At 42.2% G+C, this 24,085-nt stretch overlaps 1 protein-coding gene across 12 annotated transcripts in view; it reads right to left on the bottom strand.

The window, feature by feature from the left end:
- Septin10 (septin 10) overlaps positions 1-24,085 on the bottom strand; it is a 92,973-nt gene that overhangs the window by 13,583 nt on the left and 55,305 nt on the right. For 6 of the 12 annotated variants that reach the window (XM_087597582.1, XM_087597580.1, XM_087597584.1 and 3 more), the window contains 2 exons: positions 21,124-21,311; positions 18,707-19,543 (listed from right to left, as the gene is read on the bottom strand). In XM_087597582.1, the coding sequence (XP_087453708.1) occupies positions 19,528-19,543; positions 21,124-21,311 (204 nt within the window). In that variant the 3' untranslated portion in view covers positions 18,707-19,527. Of the gene's footprint in view, positions 1-18,706; positions 19,544-21,123; positions 21,312-24,085 lie in introns of those variants that run through there. The other 6 variants (XM_087597576.1, XM_087597575.1, XM_087597574.1 and 3 more) reach the window with 1 other exon arrangement.

Below are 24,085 nucleotides of genomic sequence, written 5' to 3' on the forward strand. Positions count from 1 at the left end.
GGCTGTCTCTACTCAAGTGAGTGACCCCACATCCACTTGTAAATTAATTAGATGCTATAGGGAGGAATTAGGGTGAATATGATCAAAATACATTGTAGGAATGCATAAAATTCTCAAAGGAATTAACAAAACATGTAAACAAAAATACACTGGAGAGATACCTCCTAATATGGAGACTTCTTTCTAAGGAGTGACACCTCAAGGTGTCTTGTCCTCTGGCCTCCACACGAAAGTGCAAAATGCACATGTGTGCCTGTACCCTTCTTTTCTCTTCTCCCTCCCCTCTCATCTGGGTCACGATCCTGGTGGCAATGATGTCCACGCATGACAAGGGCTCCCTAACATTGTTACAACACAGTTTAAAAAGAAAAAAAAGTGGAAGGGAAACCAGAAAAAATAATCAGGTTTACGGTGGCCTAATGTTACATGGTAAACAATTCTTTTTTTTTTTTTTTTTTTTTTTTTTTTTTTTTTTTTTTTGAGCTGGGGACCGAACCCAGGGCTTTGCGCTTCCTAGGTAAGCGCTCTACCACTGAGCTAAATCCCCAGCCCCTGTAAACAATTCTTCAGGTGTAGATTTCTATTCATTTTTAATGCAGGTAAACAATCAATTACCCACATTCATAGCAATTAGATGGGACTATTCCCACCACCCTGAACATTCTTGTGCACTTTAAAGTCACCCCAGAGGCCTGGCAATCACAGGTGATGGCCTTTTGCTTTGAGGGAAGCATCCATTAAACCCATTTTGTCAAAAACAAAAAGCACATGAAAGTAAAGTGGAGACTTGGTGGGAAGGGGTGGGTTGCACAGGTAGGAAGACGTGGTGGAGGGTGAGTGAGCACGACCAGAGTGTTACTATATACACATATGAAACTGTCAAAGAATTAGTTCCCTCAGGAAATTACATAAACAGAGTCAACCACCATGGACCTTTTCTGTATGGCTTGACTTATCATACTGCTAGGAGGATTCATCCAGTTTTATCTGCATTAGTTACTTTTCATCATATGAACCAGATTGTTTATATCAGCATCAGTTAATGGTCACTGTGGTTACTTTGAGTTTTTATAGATTGTGAAAATATATATCACACATACATACATACATACATACATACATACATACATACATACATACATACATACATTTAAACAGGTCCTAGAATACTCTTTTGATCTCTTGAGTACATTTCTAGGACTTGAATTACTGGGGAAAGGTAGAATAAAGTTCCCCTAAAAGCTCCAGAACTCAAGAACATAAGTTATAGGGCCACGAAGAACTGGAGTTGAAAAAGAACACTGAACAGGTGTCTGAACATGAAAGGTCTTTGAGGAAAGAAGACAGAAAGGTCAGATTTGTACCATGATATAACTCACTTAGCTGGCTTTAAGGATACAGGGACAGAACAAAAGTCAAGGAATACAGGAGCCTCTGGAGGTTGGAAAGGCAAGGCAAGGGGTTCTTTCTAAGCTCCCACACAGCACAACCCTGCTGACACTGATCTAGCACAGTGAGACCCGTTGTCCACATGAGGAGTTCCAAATCTATTCAGAATTCTGTATTCTTTTAAGCTACTGTTAGTGATGATTTGTTATGCCAAGAAACAAACCAAAACTACACACTCCTCCCAAAAAAACACCCAACAACAAAAATATAAAAACAAGGGGCTGGGGATTTAGCTCAGTGGTAGAGCGCTTACCTAGGAAGCGCAAGGCCCTGGGTTCGGTCCCCAGCTCCGAAAAAAAGAACCAATAAATAAATAAATAAATAAATAAATAAATAAATAAATAAATAAATAAAACAAAAAACCCTACAAAACAAAAATCACAAAACCCCTACAAACACTAAACTTTGGTAGACATAAAGAACTGGCAAACTTTTACTAAATTGTTGAATCACTTTGCACTCCTGTCACCAACACAGTAGTTGGGTCTCACCATAATCCTGCATTCAGGGCACCAGGGTTTGCTGTCTATATTCTCTTGAGTAACTTTTTTGTTTATGCATTGTTAGTAACTCAATCTCAGAGCCATTGGCATGACTGTTAGCAGTGACATGGTCTGAAAGGAGTATTTATGGATTCCAAGCATCTGGCAAAATAACTGAATACACGTAGACAAAATGTAAAGCAGTAAGATCTGGCTTGGGGCTTTTGTTTGTTTCCTCTAGAAATGAAGTAAAAGTCAGGTGAAAACTGTATTTCAAGAAAGCAGCAAGATAACTGAACTAGAGTGCTCAAGAGACTGGCTCCTGTTCAGGGCTCCCTCTTTGTAAGTACAGGTGGAGGGGTTAGATGCCGAGGGCAGGCAGTGCAACCTTACGTCCAACTGATAGGCTTGGGTTATGTAAACCTTAGTTCACTCTACACCTCCCTTCTCGTAGTGTTGGCTAGAAGGGAACCTCAATTGAGAAAATACCTCTATAAGATCTGCCTGCAGACAGACTGTGGGGCATTTTCTTGATTGACAGGTTAATGAGAGAGGGCCCAACCCATGGGGGGTGGTGCTACCCATAAGCTGGTAGCCTTGGATAGGATAAGAAAGCAGTCTATGAGCATAGTTGAGCAAGTGTCTTGGTGAGATGGTGGAGCATCTTTTGGGTATATGCCCAGGAGACATATAGCTGGGTCATGAGGTGAAACTATTCCTAGCCATTTGAGATTCCTCTATTAAAAATTCTATTTCATTCTGTACCCCATTTTTTAGTGTTTTTTTCTTTTATTGGATATTTTATTTATTTACATTTCAGATGTTATCCCCTTTCCCAGTTTCCCCTCTAAAATCCCCCATCCCATCCCTCTCCCTGCTTCTATGAGGGTGCTCCCCCACCTACCGACCCACTCCCTTCTACTTCCCTGCCCAGACACTCGCTACACTGGGGCATTGAGCCTTGACAAGGACCAAAGGTCTCTCCTCCCAATGATGCCCAACAAGGCCATCCTCTCCTCATATGCTGCTGGAGTCACAGGTCTGTCCATATAAACTCTTGGGATGGTGGTTTAGTCCCCGGGAGCTCTGGTGGGTCTGGTTGGTTGATACTGTTCTTCTTCAGCTCCTTCAGTCCCTTCTCTAACTGCTCCATTGGGGACCCTGTTCTCAGTTCAATGGTTGGCTTTGAACATCTGCCTCTATTTGTCAGGTTCTGGCAGAGCCTCTCAACAGACAGCTATATCAGGCTCCTGTCAGCATGTACTTCTTGACATCCACATAGTGTCTGAGTTTCATGGCTGTATATGGTCCTTGATCCATTTGGACTCGAGCTTTGTACAAGGCAATAAGCATGGATTGATCTGCATTCTTCTACATGCTGACCTCCAGTTGAACCAGCACCATTTCATGAAAATGCTATCTTTTTCCACTGGATAGTTTTAACTCCTTTGTCAAAAGTCAAGTGACCATTGATGAGTGGGTTCATTTCTGGGTCTTCAATTCTAGTCCATTGATCTACCTGCCTGTCTCTCTACCAATCCATGCAATTTTTATCTCTATTGCTCTGTAATATAGCTTGAGGTCAGGGATGGTGATTCCCCCAGAAGTTCTTTTATTGCTGTGAATAGTTTTCACTATCCTGGGTTTTTTGTTATTTCAAATGAATTTGCAAATTGCTCTTTCTAACTCTATGAAGAATTGAGTTGGAATTTTGATGGGGATTGCAATGAATCTATAGATTGCTTTCAACAAGATGGCTATTTTTTATATTAATCCTGCCAATCCATGAACATGGGAGATCTTTCCATCTTCTGAGATCTTCAACTTCTTTCTTCAAACTTGAAGTTCTTTTCACACAGATATTTCACTTGCTTGGTTAGAGTCACACCAAGGTATTTTATATTATTTGTGACTATTGAGAAGGGTGTAGTTTCCCTAATTTCTTTCTCAGCCTGTTTATTCGTTGCATAGAGGAAGAGTATTGATTTGTTTAATTTTATATCCAGCCACTTTGCTGAATTTGTTTTTCAGGTTTAGAAGTTCTCTGGTCACTTTTGTGGTCATTTTGGCGGTCACTTAAGTATACTATCATATCTGCAAATAGTGATATTTTGACTTCTTCCTTTCCAATTTGTATCCCTTTGATCTCCTTTTGTTGTCTGATTGCTCTAGCTAGGATGACTTCAAGTACTATATTGAATAAGTAGGGAGTGGGCAGCCTTATCTAGTCCCTGGTTTAAGTGAGATTGCTTCAAGTTTCTTTCCATTTAGTTTAATATTGGCTACTGGTTTGCTGTATATTGCTATGTTTAGGTATGGGCCTTGAATTCCTGATCTTTCCAAGACTTTTACCATGAAGGGGAATTGGATTTTGTCAAATGCTTTCTCGGCATCTAATGAGATGATCATGTGGTTTTTTTTCTTTGAGTTTGTTTATATAGTGAATTACATTGATGGATTTCCATATATTAAACCATTCCTGCATCCCTGGGATGAATCCTACGTGATCATGATGGATGATCATTCTGGTGTATTCTTGGACTCAGTTTGCAAGAATTTTATTGACTATTTTGGCATTGATATTCATAAGGAAAATTGGTCTGAAGTTCTTTTTGTTGTGTCTTTGTGTGGTTTAGGTATGTGTATTTGTGGCTTCATAGAACAAATTAGGTATTGGTCCTTCTGTTTCTATTTTGTAGAGTAGTATGGAGAGTATTGGCATTAGGTCTTCTATGAAGGTCTGATAGAATTCTACACTAAACCCATCTAGTCCTGCACTTTTTTAGGTTGGGAGACTTTCAAGGACTGCTTCTACTTCTTTACGGGATATGGGACTTTTTAGATGTTTTTATTTGATCCTGATTTAACTTTGGTATCTGGTATCTGTCTAGAATATTTTCCATTTCATCCAGATTTTCCAGTTTTGTTGACTCTAAGCTTTTGCAGTAAGATCTGATAATTATTTGAATTTCCTCAGTTTCTGTTGTTATATATCTCCGTTTTGATTTCTGATTTTGTTAATTTGGATACTGTCTCTCTGTACCCTCTGGTTAGTCTGACTAAGGGTTTATCTATCTTGGTGATTTTCTCAAAGAACCAGCTCCTGGTTTTGTTGATTTTTTGCACAGTTCTGTTTCTACTTGGTTGATTTCAGCCCTGAATTTATTTCCTGCCATCTACTCCTCTTAGGTGTATTTGCTTCTTTTTGTTCTAGGGCTTTTAGGTGTGCTATCAAGCTGCTAGTGTATGCTCTCTCCAGTTTCTTTTTGGAAGCACTCAGAACTATGAATTTTCCTCTTAGCACTGCTTTCATTGTGTCCAATAAGTTTGGGTATGTTTTGTCTTCATTTTCATTAAATTTTAAAAAATCTTTAATTTCTTCCTTGACCAAGTTTTCATTGAGTACAGCTTTGTTCAGCTTCCATGGGTATGTGGGTTTTCTGTCATTTTTGTTGTTATTGAAGATCACCCTTAGTCCGTGGTGACTGATAGAATGCATGGGATTATTTCTATCTTCTTGTATCTGTTGAGACTGGTTATATGTCAATTTTGGAAAAGGTACCATGAGGTGGTGAGAAGAAGGTATACTCTTTGGTTTGAGGATGAAATGTTCTAAAGATGTCTATTAAATCCATTTGGTTCATAACTTCTGTAAGATTCACTTTGTCTCTGTTTAGTGTCTGTTTCCATGATCTGTCCATTGATGAGATGAAGTCTCCCACTATTATTGTGTGAGGTACAATGTGTGGTTTAAGCCTTAGTAAAATTTCTTTTATGAATATAGGTGCCCTTGCATTTGGAGCATAGATAATTCAGAATTGAGAGTTTGTCTTGGTAGATTTTTGATGAGTATGAAGTGTCCTTCCTTAACCTTTTTGATAACTTTTGGTTGAAAATTGATTTTATTCGATATTAGAAAGGCTACTCCAGCTTGTTTCTTGGGACCATTTGTTTGGATTTTTTTTCTAGCCTTTTACTCTGAGGTACTGTCTGTCTTTGTCACTGATGCGTGTTTCCTGTATACAGCAAAATGCTGGGTCCTGTTTATTTATCCAGTCTGTTACTCTATGTCTTTTAATTGGGGAATTGAGTCTATTGATGCTGAGATATTAGAGACCAATGATTGTTGTTTCCTATTATTTTTGTGGTTCGAGGTGGAATTATGTTTGTGTGGCTATCTTCTTTTGGGTTCGTTGAAAGAAGATGACTTTCTTGCTTTTTCTATGGTGCAATTTCCCTCCTTGTGTTGGGATTTTCCATCTATTATTCTTTGTAGGGCTGGACTTGTGGAAAGATATTGTGTAAATTTGGTTTTGTCATAGAATATCTTGGGTTTTCCATCTATGATAATTGTGGTAATTGAGAGTTTTGCTGGATATAGTAGCCAGGGCTGGCATTTGTGTTCTCTTAGGGTTTGTATGACATCTGCCCACAATCTTCTAGCTTTCATAGTCTCTGTTGAGAAGTCTGGTGTGATTCTGATAGGTCTGCCCTTATATGTTACGTGACCTTTTTCTCTTACTGCTTTTAATATTCTTTCTGTGTTTAGTCCATTTGGTGTTTTGACTATTTTGTGACAGGAGGAATTTCCTGTCTGGTCCATTCTATTTGGAGTTCTGTCTCTTTTATGCTTATGGGCATCTCTTTATGTTAGGGAAGTTTTCTTCTATAATTTTGTTGAAGGTATTCACTGGCCCTTTAAGTTGGGAATCTCCACTCTCTTCTATACCTATTATCCTTAGGTTTGATCTTCTCATTGTGTCCTGGATTTCCTGGATATTTTGGGTTAGGAGCTTTTTGCACTTTGCATTTTCTTTGTTGTGTCAATGTTTTCTATGGTATCTTCTGTCCCTGAGACTCTCTCTTCTATCTCTTGTATTCTGTTGGTGATGCTTGCATCTATGATTCCTGATCTCTTTCCTAGGTTTTCTATCTCCAGGGTTGTCTCCCTTTGTGATTTCTTTATTGTTTCTATTTCCAGATTTAGATTCTGGATGGTTTTATTCAATTCCTTCACCTGTTTGGTTGTGTTTTCCTGTAACTCTTTAAGAGATTTTTGTGTTTCCTCTTTAAGCCTTTCTACCTGTTTACCTGTATTGTCCTGTATTTCTTTAAAGGAGTTATTTATGTCCTTCTTAAAGTCCTCTAACATCATCATGAGATGTGATTTTAAATCAGAATCTTGCTTTTCTGGTGTGTTGGTGTATCCAGGACTTGCTGTGGTGGGAGAACTGGGCTCTGATGATGCCAAGTGGCCTTGGTTTCTGTTGCTTAGGTTCTTGCATTTACCTCTTGACATCTGCTTATCTCTGGTGTTGGCTTGTCTTGCTGTCTCTCACAGTGGCTTGACCCTCCTGTAAGTCTGTGTGTCAGCACTCCTGGGAGACCAGCTCGCTCCTGGTGGGATTTGGGTACCAAGAGCTCTGGCACAGGATCAGCTCAGAGCACAGACAGAAACTGGAAGGATCCTGTACCCCATTTTTAATTGGGTTATTGGTGTCTAACTTCTTGAGTTCCAAGATCTCGGACAGACACTTCTTCACCTAAGTTCCCAGCAGCTTTATTCATAATAACCAGAAACTGGAAACAGCCTAGATGTTGAGATGATCTCAACTGAAGAATGGATAAAGAAAATGTGGTACATTTACACAATGGAATATTAAAAACGAAGACAACATGAACAGACAAATGGATGGAACTTGAAAATATCACCAGAAATGAGGTAACCGAGTCCCCAAAGTACATGCATGGTATATTCTCACTTATAAGTGGACATCAGTCATAAAATATAGGTATGTTACTCTCAACAGACCTGAAGAAGCTAAACAAGAAGGAAGGCCCAAACAAGGAAGCTTGAATCTCACTTAAAAAGGGGAATAAGATAGTCATAAGAGGCAGATGTAGGGAGGGAGGTGGGAGGGAGGAAATGGGGAGGGGAATGGGGGATTCAGGATCAGGTGTGGGGAAGGATGAACAGATGGCTAGATGGCCAGGAAAATGAATGGAAACTTGCGACTGATGGGGGTGAGGAGGTGGGGAACATCTATAGACAGAGACCTGGGACAAGTGAGGCACCCAAGAATCAATGGGGGTGACCTTAGTTATAAGTCACTACATTGGGGTTATGGAATCTGAAGAGGCCACCTCCTGTATCCAAACAGGAACCCCAGTGGAGCAATAGAGACACCAACCCACCCACAAAACTTTCAACCCAAAATTTATCTGGTCTACAAGAAATGCAGGCACAGGAGAGGGAGCAGAGACTGAGCAAATGGCCAACCAATAACTGGCCCAACTTGAGACCCATCCCATGGGCAAGCACCAACCCCTAACACTAACAGAGCATACTCTGTTATGCTTTCAGACAGGAGCATATTGTCCTCTGAGAGGTTCCACCTAGCAGCTGACTCAGACACCCATAGCCAAACAGTAAATGGAGCTTGGGGACTCATACTGAAGAACAGGAGAAAGGATTGTGGGCCCCAAAGGGTATAAGAATTCCAAAGGAAAACCAACAGAATCAAGTAACCTGGACCCTTGCAGATCTCAAAGTCTGACCCACCAACAAAAGAACACACAGGGACTAAAGCAAGGCCCCCTGCACATATGTAGCTGATGTGCAGCTTGGTTTTCAGGTGGGTCCTGAGACTGTATGTGGATCATGTTCTACTAGCCGGCTGACCTCATAGAGACTTGGGGTGCCAGGGTAAAAGGGATACCCAATGGCGCCTCCACTCTTCCAGAGGAGAAGGGGAGGAGTGAAGGGGAAGGACTGTGGAAGGGGTGACTGGGAAGGGGCAGTGAACAGGATGTAAAAACAATTTAAATTAAATTAAGAAAAAAAAAAGCAGGCTTAATAAGCCTGTAAGCATGGCTTCTACTCCAGTCCTACCCTGACTTCCTTCAATGATGGAATTATAAACTGTAAGTGGAAATAAACTCTGCTCTCCAATTTTCTTTGGGTTATTGTGTTTTATTACCAAAATAGAAATCCTAACTAAGACATGTACAATGCAGTTCATGTTGGACTGGCTCATTTTCTAGTTTCTGGACATGTTTGGTCACTAAAGGAGAATTTTGGGGCTGCTAGGGAGGAGCAGCTCACCACAGGGCTTAGTGTTAGCATTAGAAATGGCTTTAAGGTCAGCCTGGGAACCAAGCGATGACAGCACCCTTAGGCAACAAGGACCCACTTGTGTCTGTTGCCAAGGCAACCACCACACATGGCTACTCGTGTGTACCTCAACTGTGCACAGTACTGCTCGTGGTTATAGCTCAGCCCAAATAAAAGACAGAGACCTCCCAACCCCCTTTTCTTCCTTCTCTTCCTTGTTTCCCCCTTATAAACCTCTTTTCAGGGGACCATGTTGGCCTGGTGTGATCTGTCCGAATATGAGCCACTTTCTAACACATTTGGTGCCGAGACTCAGGGATTGCCAGCAGCCACCCAGGTGTGCCTGTAGTCCACAGTTACTGCCAGCAGTGACCAGGACTGACCACTGCAGCTGCCATGAGCCAATGCTGCTGCAGGGTACACGGGCTTCCACCACGTGGGCTAGCTGCTGCTACATGGGTTAAGCACATGGGTGAAACTTATTTGGACAGGTCCATCAGACGCATAGTCCCACTCTTCCTGCTACCAAATCACCAGACTTTCTTGCACAAGCATCAGCAGATTAGTAAGACCACAAGGGCTCCTTTCCCCACCAAGGTCCAGTCAACCTCTATGGGCTTGGGGTAGGCTTATGACCATCCTCCCAGCCAGTGCACAAAATAGGACTTCAAATCTTAGGTGACCCCCTTGAAAGCAGTTTTCATAATCCCCGTACCGCAGAGCTCTTGTAGCCATAAAGCAGATTCCTAAGCTTAGATAGGTCGCTTTCCTTGGTGAGCCCGGGACTCATTGCAGCCCCTAGGGTCCATGTGATGACCTGGACATCAAGTGGGGCTGCACATTTGTAATTGGTAGTTGAACTTTTTCTTGGCATGCTGGTAACATGTTCAATAACATCCTCGTCACCCAGTGGGCTCATTGTCATCTTTGACCATGCCTCCAGGTTCCCCTCTGGGATGTCTCCTGGAAAATCTCAAATTTCTAAAGCTAACCCCCGACTTGAGGGAAGGCATCAAAGCTTGTGCACCTTTGCAATAAGGTCTGGATTCAGTACCCATTAGACAACGGTTCCAAGTGGGCACTTAATGGCATATTAGATCCAACCATTTTAAGGGATCTTCATACACACTGCCAGCAGTCTGGTAAATGGACAGAGGCCCCTTATGCCCAAGCTTTTACCTACCTTCACTCCAACTCCTTTCTCTGTTCTTCTTGTCCCCCAACTCAATGTCTCCTAGCTATGAAACATCTACCAGATGACACTACAACCCTCAATCCAGCTAACGAACAGCCTCATTTCCACCACAGACTTGTCTCTACACTTTCTAAAACCCCAACCACCTCCTCAGCTTCTTCTTCTCACCAGACCTCCCCAAAGCCTCCTTGCTCAGCCTCTCCAGACCCCTCCTTCCCGTCCTCCTGGGCCAGCTGCAGGCGGCTCCAATCATCCTTTATGGGCACCTACTTTCAGCCCTCCCATCACTCGCTCTAAGTCCACAGCCAAAACCCCACAAGTCCCTCTCCCCTGGAACACCTGACCCAGCATTGGTCCTTTCTCACTGAGTGAGCTTTCTCAGATAGAAAACAAGACTGGGATCCTATACCTCTAACTCCTCTGCCTTTATTAAAGAGTTTCTTATAGCTTGACTTTCCATGATGTACCTATGATCCTCACTAATAATTTACTTCCTGACGAATGCAGGCAAGTTTGGGAGCAGGTGAGAATACATGTAGACAAGACTCATCGAACAGATGCAACATATCCAATCAGATCTGAGGCAGACCCTGACCAAGATCCTCAATGGAATTATAATTTCCCAGGTGGTATTTTAGCCAAAGATAGATTCATAACCTGTTTCCTGGCTGGTCTCCATAGAGCGGCCTTAAAACCAGTAAATTTTGGGGTTGGGGATTTAGCTCAGTGGTAGTGGTAGAGCGCTTGCCTAGCAAGCACAAGGCCCTGGGTTTGGTCCCCAGCTCAAAAAAAAAAAAAAAAAAAAACCAGTAAATTTTGAAAAACTCCAAGGTGGGGGGGAATCTCAATTTTTAGAGCGCCTTACAAAGGCCCTATTACAATATTCTAATCTAGACCCTGAAAACCCAGACAGTAAGCAACTCCTGATGACCTACTTTTTTTTTCCCCAGAGCTACACCGACATAAAAGCCAAACTTAGACATTTGTAGGGGGACCCCTAACTCCATAGGCACTGGCCTTCAAAGTGTACCATCAGAGAGATGAGAAGGCTCACAGACTGAAATACCATATGCTGGCAAAGGCCGTCCGACCAGCCCCAGCCACTGCCACAGACTCCTGGTCTTCTAAGGCTCAGAGACCAACAGCCTCCTGCTACAAATGTGGTCAACAAGGTCATTAGGCAATGGCTTGCCCTAACTTCTGCAAGCCAAGGAGCTATGTTTTAGGTGCCATCAGGAGGGACATTGAGCTGTCGAGTGCCCTCACGCCACACAGGACACAGGGACATCATTCTCAGGTCACCCTCCAGCTGAACTCCTAGCCTTGGCCATGGACAACTGAAGGGGCCTAAGCTCCCTTGACCTGACCACTTCCATCACCAGCAGGGAGTCCCAGTAATCATCATGGTATGTGGGCAGCCCATCTCCTTCCTCTTTGACACTGGGGCCACTTACTCAGTCCTGACAGAGTTTTGGGAACCCACCTCTCCCTCTCGTTCCCCTATTGTCAGGGTAGGAGAACAACTTTACCTTCCTCACCAGACCACACCACTTAGTTGCATTTTTAGGGGTGTTTCTCTCACCCATTCCTTTTTGATAAGTACCAACATGTCCTGTCCCCTTATTGGGAAGGGGTCTTCTAGCTAAGTTGGGAGTCTCTATTCCCTCTGCTCTACCTATTCACCTAAACCCAAGCTCGCCAGCAGCCCCTCTGCTGCTGCTTCTAGCCAGTCAACCTACTAACCCTAACATGCCTTTACCAGATTCTCAGGTAGGTCCCCAGTCTGGGACAGCCAGAACCCCTCTGTTGCTAAACATCATTCTCCTATTGTCATTCAATTACTGGACTCTAACAGGTACATCCCCCAAGCTCAAACCCTCCCCCACCTCTCCAAAGCCTCAGGGGACTTAAGCCTATCATCTCTGACCTCATAAGAAAAAACTCCTTTGTCCTACCTCTTCCCCTTTTAACACCCCTATACTAGCAGTCAAGAAGCCTAATGGAACTATCACCTGGTTGAGACCTCAGGGCATTAATTCTGCAGTGGCTCCTCTCCATCCTGTTGTGACTAACCCTTACACACTTCTTCCCACTACCCCCTCGGGGAGTACTCATTTCTCAGCCCTTGATTTCAAGGATGCATTTTTCTCTATTCCTCTAGATGCCCAGTCACAGAACATATTTGCATTTACCTGGATAGACCCTGACACTCACTTTTCTACTCAACTCACCTGGACTGTTTTACCTCAGGGATTCCAGGACAGTCCACACCTTTTTGGCCAGGCCCAGGCTTCTAACTTATTTTCTCTGTCTCTCCGTCAATCTAAGGTTGTCCACTATGTAGATGACATTCTTCTCTGTAGCCCCTCTCTAAAAATTAGCCAAGCTGACACCTCTGCTCTTCTGAATCTCCTTTCCAGTCAAGGATACAGGGTCTCACCTTCTAAAGTCCAACTGTCCACTCCTCAGGTCACCTACTTGAATAACAATTACCCACAAGGCTATTACATTAGATAAAAAGAATCTGATCCGTTCTCTTAACTGTTCCTTCTACAAAGGAAGAGATTTTATCATTCCTAGGAAGAGCCAGTTTTATGTTTCTGGGTTCTTTCCTTTTCCCTCCTTTCCCACCTCTGATATGAATCAGTGTTAGGCCCTACCCACAAACTTCTTCTCAAGCCTTTCAAAGGCTCAACAGGCTCTCTTTAAGGCCTTACACTTCCCTGACCTAAACTCATCCTTTTTCCCTCTATGAAACTGATAGAGGGATTTGCCCTTGGAGTTCTAGGTTACCAACTGGGGCCCTCTTTTGCACTTGTAGCATACTTGTCAAAAAAACCAAACAAACGAAAAAACAAAAAACAAAAAAACCAAAAAACACACACAAAAAAACTAGATCTAACCATCCAGGGATGGGCATCTTATATTTGTACCTTAGCAACCACTGAACTCCTTATTCGAGAGTCAAGAAAACCTAACCTTTGGGTTACCTATAACCATCTTCTCTTCTCATAACCTGTCACAGCTCCTAACTTACAAGGGCTTACAGACTGTACCTTCCTCCAGGGTTCTTTCTCTTCAGGTAACACTAACAGAAGACTCCACACTCACCTTCCAATCATGCCCACCTCTTAATATTTTCAATCTTCTTCCTGGACTAAATACTAACCAGTCCCTATCTCACTCCTGCACTGAAACCTTAGAGGAACTATTACCTCATCCTTCGAACATACAGGAGGGCAGGCACATTGCCTCAGGCCATCTATCCCTGGTATAAGGTGGCAGCTCCTTTCTACATGAAGGGGCCAGAAGATCTGGCTATGTCAGACACAGAGGTGGTGGAGGCACAGGCCCTCCCTGCCCATACCACCAACCAACAGGCTGAGCTAATAGCCCTTACCAGTGCCTTTCAACTAGCACAGGGACAATCCCCAAATATCCATACAGACTCCAAATAGGTTTTCCATATTCTACTATCCCATGCTGTTATCTGGAAGGAGAAGGGTTACTTAGACAAAAGGAGGATCAGTAACTAATGCGAACCAAATTATGGCCATGCTAAAAGCCTCCCATCTCCCCATAGCTACTGGAATTGTCCACTGCAGGTCCCACCAGATGGATGACTCTATTGTCTCCAAGGGAAACAACAGAGCCGACAAGGCAGCCAGAGCTGCGGGCCTTAGGGGCCTGGGCTCATCCAGGACATTCTTACACTACAACCCATGACATCCCCACTCTCACTCCATTACACTTGTCAAGCCCTGTCCTGTCTTCACCAACTCTTTCGTCCTAAGGCCAAGCATTGCTGTATTTTGTTAAAACCCACTACAAGCCTACTTCTGAGGACTTAAGTTTCTTAAAATCTATCACTGCCTCTTGCAAAATCTGTCAGATACCAGACTCCAACTCCAGGTATCGTATCACCCCTTTTCCTACCCATCAGGTTAGAGGTTCCCTCCCTGGAACTGACTGGCAACTTGACCTTACCCACATGCCCACTGTCAAACGTGACAAATACCTCCTGGTCTTGGTGGACACCTTCTCTGGGTGGGTGGAGGCATTTCCCACAATTAACAAAAGGGCTCACACAGTCTCTGATCTCCTCCTCCGAGAGATCATCCCCCAATTTGGTGTCCCAGCCTCCTTCAGTCAGACGATGGTCCTGAATTTACCTCCCAAATCTCTCAAATTCCGCCTAAGGCCCTAGACATCCCCTGGCATTTTCATATTCCATACTACCCTCAATCATCAGGAAAGGTTAAAAGAACTAACCATTCTTTAAAACCACTCCTGTCAAACTGTCACAGGAACTTCACCTCGATTGGGTAAAACTCCTACCCCTGGCTCTTCTCAGGCTACAAGCACTCTTTATTTTATCTTTCAAACTCATGTGTGGACATCCGGTTCTAACTCCTGGTCTTTTACCTAAATGCTCTCCCCTCCCTGATCACCTACTCACCCCATTACTTTGCCACTTCTGCTCTCTCCTATGGAACTTTGTTGACCACCGTCTACCAAGGCCGAAGGCTGTCACCTGTCCACTACCTGACAACCCCTTTCTGGCATTACTATTTGCTCCCTGCCTCATTAATCTTGTTTCTACCTCCCTTCAAAGACAAATCCAAAACATCTCTAACCAAACTATAGTCAGTTCCTGTTACAGGATTACCAGCCACTGTCCACAGAGTCTGATGCGAACGACTATCACGTGGAGCCCGGTGGTGGAAATCAACTAAACCCCAAAATTGGCAATGCCCCTAGACAGCAGGAATCAGTTTAAGAGATCTGATGCCCCTCCCCCCTTTATTTTCCCCTCTTTATGATAAGAAAAGGGAAGTTATATTGGCATTAGAAACGGCTTTATGGTTGCCTCCAAAACCAGCAATGACATCACCCCCAGACAACAAGGACTCTCCTGAGTCTGTTGCCGTGGCAACTGCCACACACTCCCAGTGTGTGCCTCTCCTGTGTCTCTCCTGTGTGTGATGATGTGCGTGTTTAAGGCATGGCCTGAATAAAGGCAGAGACGCCCAACCTCTCACCCACCCTTTTCCTCCTCCTCTTTCTCACTTCCCCCCAATGAACCTCTTCTTGTGGGACTGTGTTGGCCTGTGTGATCGATCTGTCCAGGTACAAGCTGCTTTCTAATACTTAGAGCAGGGTGTGTGCAGCTTGCTATAAGATGGGGTCTCAGGCTGCTAAGTGCTGTGTGGAGGGAGCACAAGCCACCTGAGTCCCAGGTTGCCGAGCTTTCCCTAAGTTACGCTCTCTGCTTTTCTTAGGCAAGCGTCTGCCACCGAGCTGTAGCACACTCTTGCCTGTGTGCATTTAGTTGAACATCCAGAGCTTTTTTTTCCTTCATTGTTCATTCTTCCCATGACTCCTAAATCTTTTTAAACAAGAACTTTACTTCTTCTATCTCAATTCTTGATCTTTTATTATTTTTCCTTCAGTTTCTTTTTTTTTCTTCTGGAAATGAACTAGTTTTTTAGCCTTTCCCCTAGTAAGACAGGACTATAAATCTCACTCTAAAAATGGTTTTAGCCTCCCCTTAAGTTATAAATTTACATTATCATTCAGTTCAAAAGTAGTTTCTAAAACCATTGTCATCTCCAAGTTCTGAGTTATTTAGGAGTGTACTGACTTTTTATTAAAATATAGCCAGAGAAGATAATCTGGGCCAAAGACATTGAGGCTTGCCTCAGAGCTGAGCATGTACCTGATTTTATCTTGTGACAGACACAGCTTTTATTTCCTGCCTTATCCTGGGGTGGGCCTTAGAGATGCTTCTTGCCTTTTAGCCAATAACAGTGCTGTAAGCATTGAAAGGTTTTCACATCTCCCCGGGGAAAGTCAAAAGAAGAAGAAAAAAGTCAATGTATGCTTTATTTGGATCTCTCCCAACTTTACTCATTTTTTACCTTCCTATTCTCCTGTCCGTGTGAGGGATGCTAAAAATCTTCCAATATAATCTACAATTCAATGTGTATCTCCCAAATACTGGATAACACAAGGAAACCTGAAGGAAGAACAACAACAAAAGACTAATACAGCACAGCAAAGACCCTAAATAGTCAAAGCCATCTTGAGTGGAAACAGTGAAGCAAACTCATCATAAATATTCATCTCCAAAACTTCAGAAAAACACAAGGGCAAAAACAAACAAACAAAAAAGACATCAGTGGAACAGAAAAAAAGAAACCAGAAATTATTCAGGTCATTACAGATAACTGGTTTTTTTTGTTTGTTTGTTTTGTTTTTGTTTTTTTTTTAAGCAGCAAGAATATCCATTGGAAAAGGGACTGTCTCTTCAAAAAACAATTGTTTCTCGGGGCAGCCAGAAGGCACAGGGGTAAGGTGCTTGTCACCTAGCCTGACCAACACACTGGAAGGAGAACCGGCCCTCGAGCTGTCTCTCACCTCCACATCCACTGTGGTGCATGCCACCCACCCCCCACGCAGATAAGTAATTTTCTCCCCAAGTAACTGGGAAAGTTGGAAATCCACATGAAGAGAAAACTAGGCCCCATGCTCACTATATACACTGACACAGAGGATTATAATGGATTAAAACTTCACTTGTGAGTTCTGCCTTTGTACTCTCACTTGCTCAGCTAAACCCCCTTGTCCTTATCTCGAGAAAACAGACACTTACAAAGTGGCTGCTTTAACTTTATCAGTTTCCCTTCAGCAAGAAATGCTACAGGAACCCTGCCCTGGCCCCCAGGCATGCAGGCACATCAAGTGCACTAGGACAACACTGCTGCTGAGCCTGTGAAACTAACAACTGAGGGCTGGCCTGACTAATCAGGGTGCTAGACACTCTGTCCACCTGTGGAGGAAACCTGACGGCTCTGCGGCTCTGCGTAGTGCTCGCTTTCTTGCTTTCTTGCCCACTTGCTTTCTGTAACAATAAAGGGGGGGGGGCTCAAAAAATGGAAAAAGACCTAACCTGAAACTAAGAAACTACTTGAAGAAATTATATGGGAATCAATTCAGGGCATCAGTCAGGGCGAAGACTGTTTAGATAAGACACCGAAAGCACATGCAACTAAAGTAAAAAAGAACAAATGGGACCGTGCCAAACAAAGAGCATAGGAAGCAGATGTGAGAGAACTATTCAATGGAGACAGCGTCCTGTTCATTCAAAAACAAACTGTTTACCAGAGGCCAAAATAAATAAAAACCCAATGATGAGATGGGCAAACAAAACAAGTAGACAGACCTCTAAAGCAATATAAATGACCAGTAAGCATATAAAAATTGTCTCACACCCACAAGCTCTCACTCTAGTTAGAACAGGGATCATTAAAAAAAATAGTAAGGACACTGGTAGTTTACAATAATAATTAATAAAGAGTAATGTTAGTGGGTGTACTGGCTGGTTTTGTGTGCCAACTTGACACGAGCTGGCATTATCACAGAGAAAGGATCCTCCCATGAGGAAATGCCCCCATGAGACCCAGCTGTAAGGCACTTTCTCAATTAGTGATCAAGGGAGGAGGACTCAGCCCATTGTGGGTGGTACCATCCCTGGGCTGGTGGTCCTGGGTTCTACAAGAGAGCAAGCTGAGCAAATCAGAGGAACAAGCCAGTAAGTAACATCCTTCCATGGCCTCTGCATCAGCTCCTGTTTCCTGCCTTGTGTGAGTTCCAGTCCTGACTTCCTTTGGTGATGAACAGCAATGTGGAAGTGTAAGCTGAATAAACCCTTTCCCCCAAACTTGCTTCTTGGTCATGATGTTTGTGTAGGAATAGAAACCCTGACTAAGACAGTGAGGTTGTACAGAAAGTAACTTTCATATGCTACTGCTGAAAATATAAATGAGTATTATCATTATGGAAACAATTTCCTAAAAATTAATAGAGATAGAACTATAGAATAATTGGGTAGTTCTACTACTAGGAATATAGCCAGTAGAAATGGAGTCAGTACATTAAAGAGACATTTGTAGTCCCTTGTTTAATGTACAATTATTTACAGCACTCTAGCTATGGAATTAGCCTAGGAGCCCATTAGGATGAACAGAAAGGACAAAACAGTGCAGATACACACACAATGGAGTGCTATTCAGTCCTAAGACAGAAATCTTATCATCTGCATGACCAGGCAGGGACAAGAGGCCATTATAGGTCAAACACAGAAAGACAAAAAACCTTGGGTCTCAGAAGAGTCAGAAAAAGTCAGTAATTAATAGGGACTGGGAAGGACAATAGGGGAGGTGGGGAAACTGTATAGGTGCAGGGATGAAAATCTTCTAATATTCTACAACACAGTAGAGTAACCATGGCTGATAAAAAATCTCCTTTAATAGTAGAGATGACTATGCCAATTACCCTGATTTGATCATCACATGTTGTAGAAAAGTCATGAAATACCACATTCTACTGCATCAAAGGATAAATTATGTGACAATGAAAATCAAAACCTGAAGCAAGTTAAACACATTTTAGGAAATACATAGATTGGTCAAGAGTATCAATTTTATTCAGAATCAGAATATTCAAATACAAAAGTATGAAAACATATATACTTATAACCATTAGAAAAGATAAAACATTAAAATGCTCTAGGACGATTAAGGCACTGAATGCAAATATCTCCTGAAATACAAAGTATCAAGTTTTTAATATAGTCAAGATTCAGATGCTCTAAAAAAAATTTCAACTTTAATTTTTTTCAATTTTCTTAGTTCTTGAAAGGCAAATTTTTAAAAAATATTTATGATATCTTATGAAAATAATATCATAACCAAGCTTCAAATGTATGTTTTAATTTCTAAGCATATTTTTCTATAGCACAGCAAAACAAGGCACATTGAAGCATAAAAGGGTTACACAGTTTAAAGTTAGCTTTAACTCTGTAATACATTCTAAAGTACATGCCTCCAGTGTTTTATGTTTAGTATACGGCAAAATAATAGGTTCATGCTAAATAAAATGGCAGTCAGAGATTCATAATATGAAGGAGTTTCGTAGTGTTTCAATGGCAATAAACCTTTGCTACTTAGAGTAGCACTCAGTAAAACAGCCTCCGGCAGCAGGAAAGTAGACCAAGATCTACAGCAGAACAGGAACTTACAGGTTCCTAACCATGGTATATATGGGGGAAATAGGCACTCTGGCTAGCGGATCAGCCTTATACAGAAAAATACTTTCTACAAATGTGAATAACTTTAGCCCTTTGCTATAATAATTGAGTTACTGATAAAGCAAAAAGAGCAAAAACTCAATGCATACAAATAGCTTTTGACTGTGATGACCATCTGTGCTCTGGAACTCTTGTGTTACATAAAATTGGAGCTGGAAAGAAAGAAATCTTTTGAATGGAACAATAAAAAAATTAGGAAGCAAAAATTATCAAAAGCGTTCCTTTCACAAAGCTTTATACAAAGAGCAAATAGACAGCACATACAGGATATTTAGCTATGGGGTTTTGAAGAAGAAAAGCCAATTATCAAGCCACACTGTCTTGAGGATTAGTCCTGAGCAGTGAAAGATCTTTGTGCTTGGGCCGGGATGGAATGTTGCTCAGCTATAAGTGCGCATGAAGCCCTGGGTTAGATTCTTTACCATAATAAATGTGTGAACCCAGCCACCTAGAGTATGTGATGCCATATCAGCTCAGCAATAAGAATGCCGCCTGCCCCACGGAAAGCTGGAGGCCCAACCCCAAGTGTTAGCATACAAGGGAGAGAAAAAGAAGAATCTACAGTCCGTCTGACTTTGTAAGCAACAGGAGGGCTCTCAAGGAGAGTGGGATGACAACTTTAATGGGGAGAGTAGATGGAGAACAAAATAGTCTTACTTTGTTACCCTAGACTACAATGAAGAAACAAAGTAAAAAGCTCATTTTTTTAATTCAAAACATGGTAAAACTAGTAATAAATTCTATTCCTAATTTGTATCTTGAAATCCAAAACTTCAATCAAAATACATCTATTATATATACATCATTCTCTTTCAACAAATAATCACACTGAGGCACACATAGAGGCACTGAGTTTGCTGAAGCGGGAGCTTGTTCTGTGAGGAACACAGAGCTCAGCCCTCCTATGACAGAGGCCTCCCAACAGAACAAGTCATGACAGGTTTCTTGACAGTAAAAACAATAAATGGACAAAGAATATTTTAAAATAGGAATAAAATGAGGGACACAAAGTACTGAATGAACTTATCAAAAAAGAAAGTAAACTTATTTTCAAAAGCTGGTAACTTTAATATATTTCCCAAATCTATGACCTTGAGATTATCATTTAACTGCTACTCATCCCGGACCCTCCTGTGGTCCTCTCTGCCTTCCTCACTCTTTACATCATCCCCGACCCTCCTGGTCCTCTCTGCCTTCCTCACTCTTTACATCATCCCCGACCCTCCTGGTCCTCTCTGCCTTCCTCACTCTTTACATCCATCATTACTTTCACCAGCTCTGACCTAGAAGTACAGGAGATCCAGCTGATGCCTGATTCCCTTACTAAAATAACAAATTCTCATAAAACCAATGATTAGTAGGAATTATTTTTAAGTGGGCCTAAAGATTAAAGTTCATTAGTAAGGCACTTAATTTTGTGGTTTAACTCGGGGTGCTAGTGAGCAGTCAGGGCAGGGCTATGTAAGAGTAGCAGCTCCACCCGCCCTACCCTCCTAACGCTTGTGTGCTGTAAGCCTCGCTACTCTGCTTCCCTTGACACTGAGGCCCTAAGGCAGGCTGGGTGCCACTATAGTTGCTGAGAGGGCAGCGGAGATCAATGAGGAGTCTCTGCTCTGAAGCTGCTGCAGTGCTGCTAGCAGGAGACAGACAGTGTGAAGCAGGTAAAGGAGACAAACAGGGCAAGGAGACAGGGGTGAGGGACAGGGACAGGGACAGGGCAGCAGGCTCTTACTTCTTTCGGTCTTTGTCTCTCCTAATGCTGCTACCTGAGGCCAAAAATGACTGGTGTGGGAACAGCTCACAGGTAGCTTTCTTCTTAGCGAAAGCAACTGATTCTTCCTCCAACATTCTTCTTTTTTCTTCAAGTTTCATCCTCTCTTCCTGGTGAATTCTTTTAAGGTGCTCAAATTTGGCCTGAAGCTGTGAAACAAACATACAGTTCCCATAACTGTCACCATGTGGCAGCACACACACAGGAGTCATTTCCACCTCAGCAAGACAACACTCTCCCACTCCCAGTCCAACTCATTTATGCTTCCTGGAAAGCCTTGGGAACTTTCATTTTAAGAGAATTCCTTTATGTGATTAAGCCAAATACATAAATGCCATAGACTTAGGAACAAAAGTCTTGACTGTCTGCTAATATATTCTTGCCTTATATTGTATCTATAAAGACTATTTAATAAAGATTCTCAAATTCATGCTCAATAAAAATAAGGGACACAAAAGTAGAGAAGAAAATTACAAAGAACAATAACAACAACAAAACCTATTTTCTCAATAAAGATAATATGTAGGAAAAGAAACAAGAAAAAGAAAAGAAAAGAAAGGTTTGAAAATCCCACTGATAAACTTGGGGACAGCAAGCACCAATTGTCAGTTCCTATCAAGAATCTTGCTGTGGTTTCAATGAGCAGAGCCCTCATAAGCTCACACTTGGTCCCAGTTGGCCTGACCCAGAATTCCCAAAACAAGATGTAAAGCTAGTTGGTAGGGGGTTGATGAGAAGGAGGGCCCCAAATTAAGGCAGTAAACAACCAGGTGGTAATGGTTGACTCCAGCTGGGCCACTGCAAACAAGCAGCAGGGACTTCCTCACTGGGGCACCAAGAGCAGAGCAGGATCATAAACATGGAAGCCCCAAGGCGGCTTGGAGGGTTGTTATTCTATGAGGTAAACTGCTTAGGATGTAGAAGGAACCATGCAGGGGTCAAGGGACACCTCATCCTGAATGCTGCCTGCCTCACTGATTCATTTTCCTTCCCCTTATTTATGGGAATCAGAAGTACCTTTTTCAGACACCCTATGGGATGCATCCAAAACCTTAAAAGTTTAACCTAGGTTGCTCTGAAAAACCAGGGGACAAAGAAACCTGGCCTCTGAATGCATCTTAAAGTCTAACACCATAGACAGCTGAATTCTAACACCACACTACAGCTAGATCCACTCTGCAGGTGAGAAGAAAAATAAAACGTTTCTATGACCAGGCTTTCTTCCCCTGATGGGCAACCTCAACTTCTGATGAAGTATAAACTGGATCCCATTTCTGAGGGTTTGCTCCTGTGCCCAGTCTGTTTTAACATTTCATCACTGACATCAATTCAAAATCTCATGACAAATAATAAATATAGTACAAGCTGGCCTCATTATAGCAGAAACCACTAGACAGTTTTAAGTCTAAAAAATGTCAGAAGGTGGCTCTCAAAACCAACTTGACAGATGAGCTACATTGTGTATTAGAGCAGGTACTGACCAGATAAAAACAGTTGCTTGTGCTTCTTACCCAGAAATAAGGAAAAGCTACCGGAGAGGAGATGCTTGGTTTTGAAGAGCCACTGTCTAATGGGTTCCCTGTTATAATGAGGCCAGGTCGTAGTATATTTTTTCCATGGAATTTTGAATCAAGCCTTTATAAGACCCCAGTGTCAGCAGTGGCCCAGGATTCACAACAGACAAAACTATACTTTTGGGTACAGGTAACCTTACATCCCATTATTCCATGAACGTTATCTGGTAAATGTTTTCCTTTCATTCTTTCTTTATGACATCAATGGACATAAAAAGGAACCAATAAACAGGAGAGAGAAAAACATGACAGAAATGTAAGTTTTGTAAAAGGTGAAACTTAAAGATGGAATATGTATAATGATTAAAGCTTATGAAAATTCCTAAGGTAAAATCAAAACTGATATAAAAGTTCTACTTTAGGGGCTGGGGATTTAGCTCAGTGGTAGAGCGCTTGCCTAGGAAGCGCAAGTCCCTGGGTTCAGTCCCCAGCTCCAAAAAAAAAAAAAAAAAAGTTCTACTTTAATCAAAAGGATGCAGGGATGCTCTTAGGATATTGATGGACTCTTGGTAACATAAAAACTGACTTAAGTGGGCTGGGGATTTAGCTCAGTGGTAGAGCGCTTACGTAGGAAGCGCAAGGCCCTGGGTTCGGTCCCCAGCTCCAAAAAAAAGAAAAAAAAAACTGACTTAAAGAAAAAATTACATTTAATCAATATAATTACATTCTCTGCTATGTTCGTTAAAAATCTGCTTTTGTCTAAATTTTGTGTGTTAGACAAAATTACAATCATCTTCTCTGTAAGAGGGATGAAACATCCTCTGGGCTGTCGGAAACCATAGTGTGGAGGCCTAAACCAATGAAGATGAGAGGGCTGAAAGTACAACTAATATTTTGGCTCTCGCCCTAAGGTCAGACAAGACTTAGGGGGCAAAAAAAAACCTCTAAAAGAGCCCTAATATTCTGATAAGTCCCTGTCTTCTTGGTCAAAGAGGACAAGAAGAACCTAGGGACTGGACTCTAACCAGTCACACTCTGCAAAGAGATTTGTTGGGGAGTGAAACACAGTCAGCAAGACCCTGACCCATTCTTATGATTCAACGGGTAGAGGAAAAATTATAAAAGCCAAGGGACTCTCCTTAAGTTCCCAAGAGTAACAACTCTCAGAATTTTGACTGACTTTAACAGTAAAAAAAAAGGGGGGGTTAAATTATGGTCACCTACATGGCCACGAACACACAACAGGAAAGTATAGCCAGAAACAATAAAACAGTTCTACCAGCCCCAACCAGGATTCCTGGATCTGCTGCAACTGCCCTGCTCAACTTCTTGTGGGGAAGTACAAGACTCTGGAGCTCCTCTGCAGGTGCCCTCTGAACAAAACTATCAGCCAGTCAATGAGGCCTAGC

This window comes from Rattus norvegicus, chromosome 20, assembly GCF_021556685.1.
Source record: "Rattus norvegicus strain SHRSP/BbbUtx chromosome 20, alternate assembly SHRSP_T2T, whole genome shotgun sequence".
Lineage (NCBI taxonomy): Eukaryota > Metazoa > Chordata > Mammalia > Rodentia > Muridae > Rattus > Rattus norvegicus.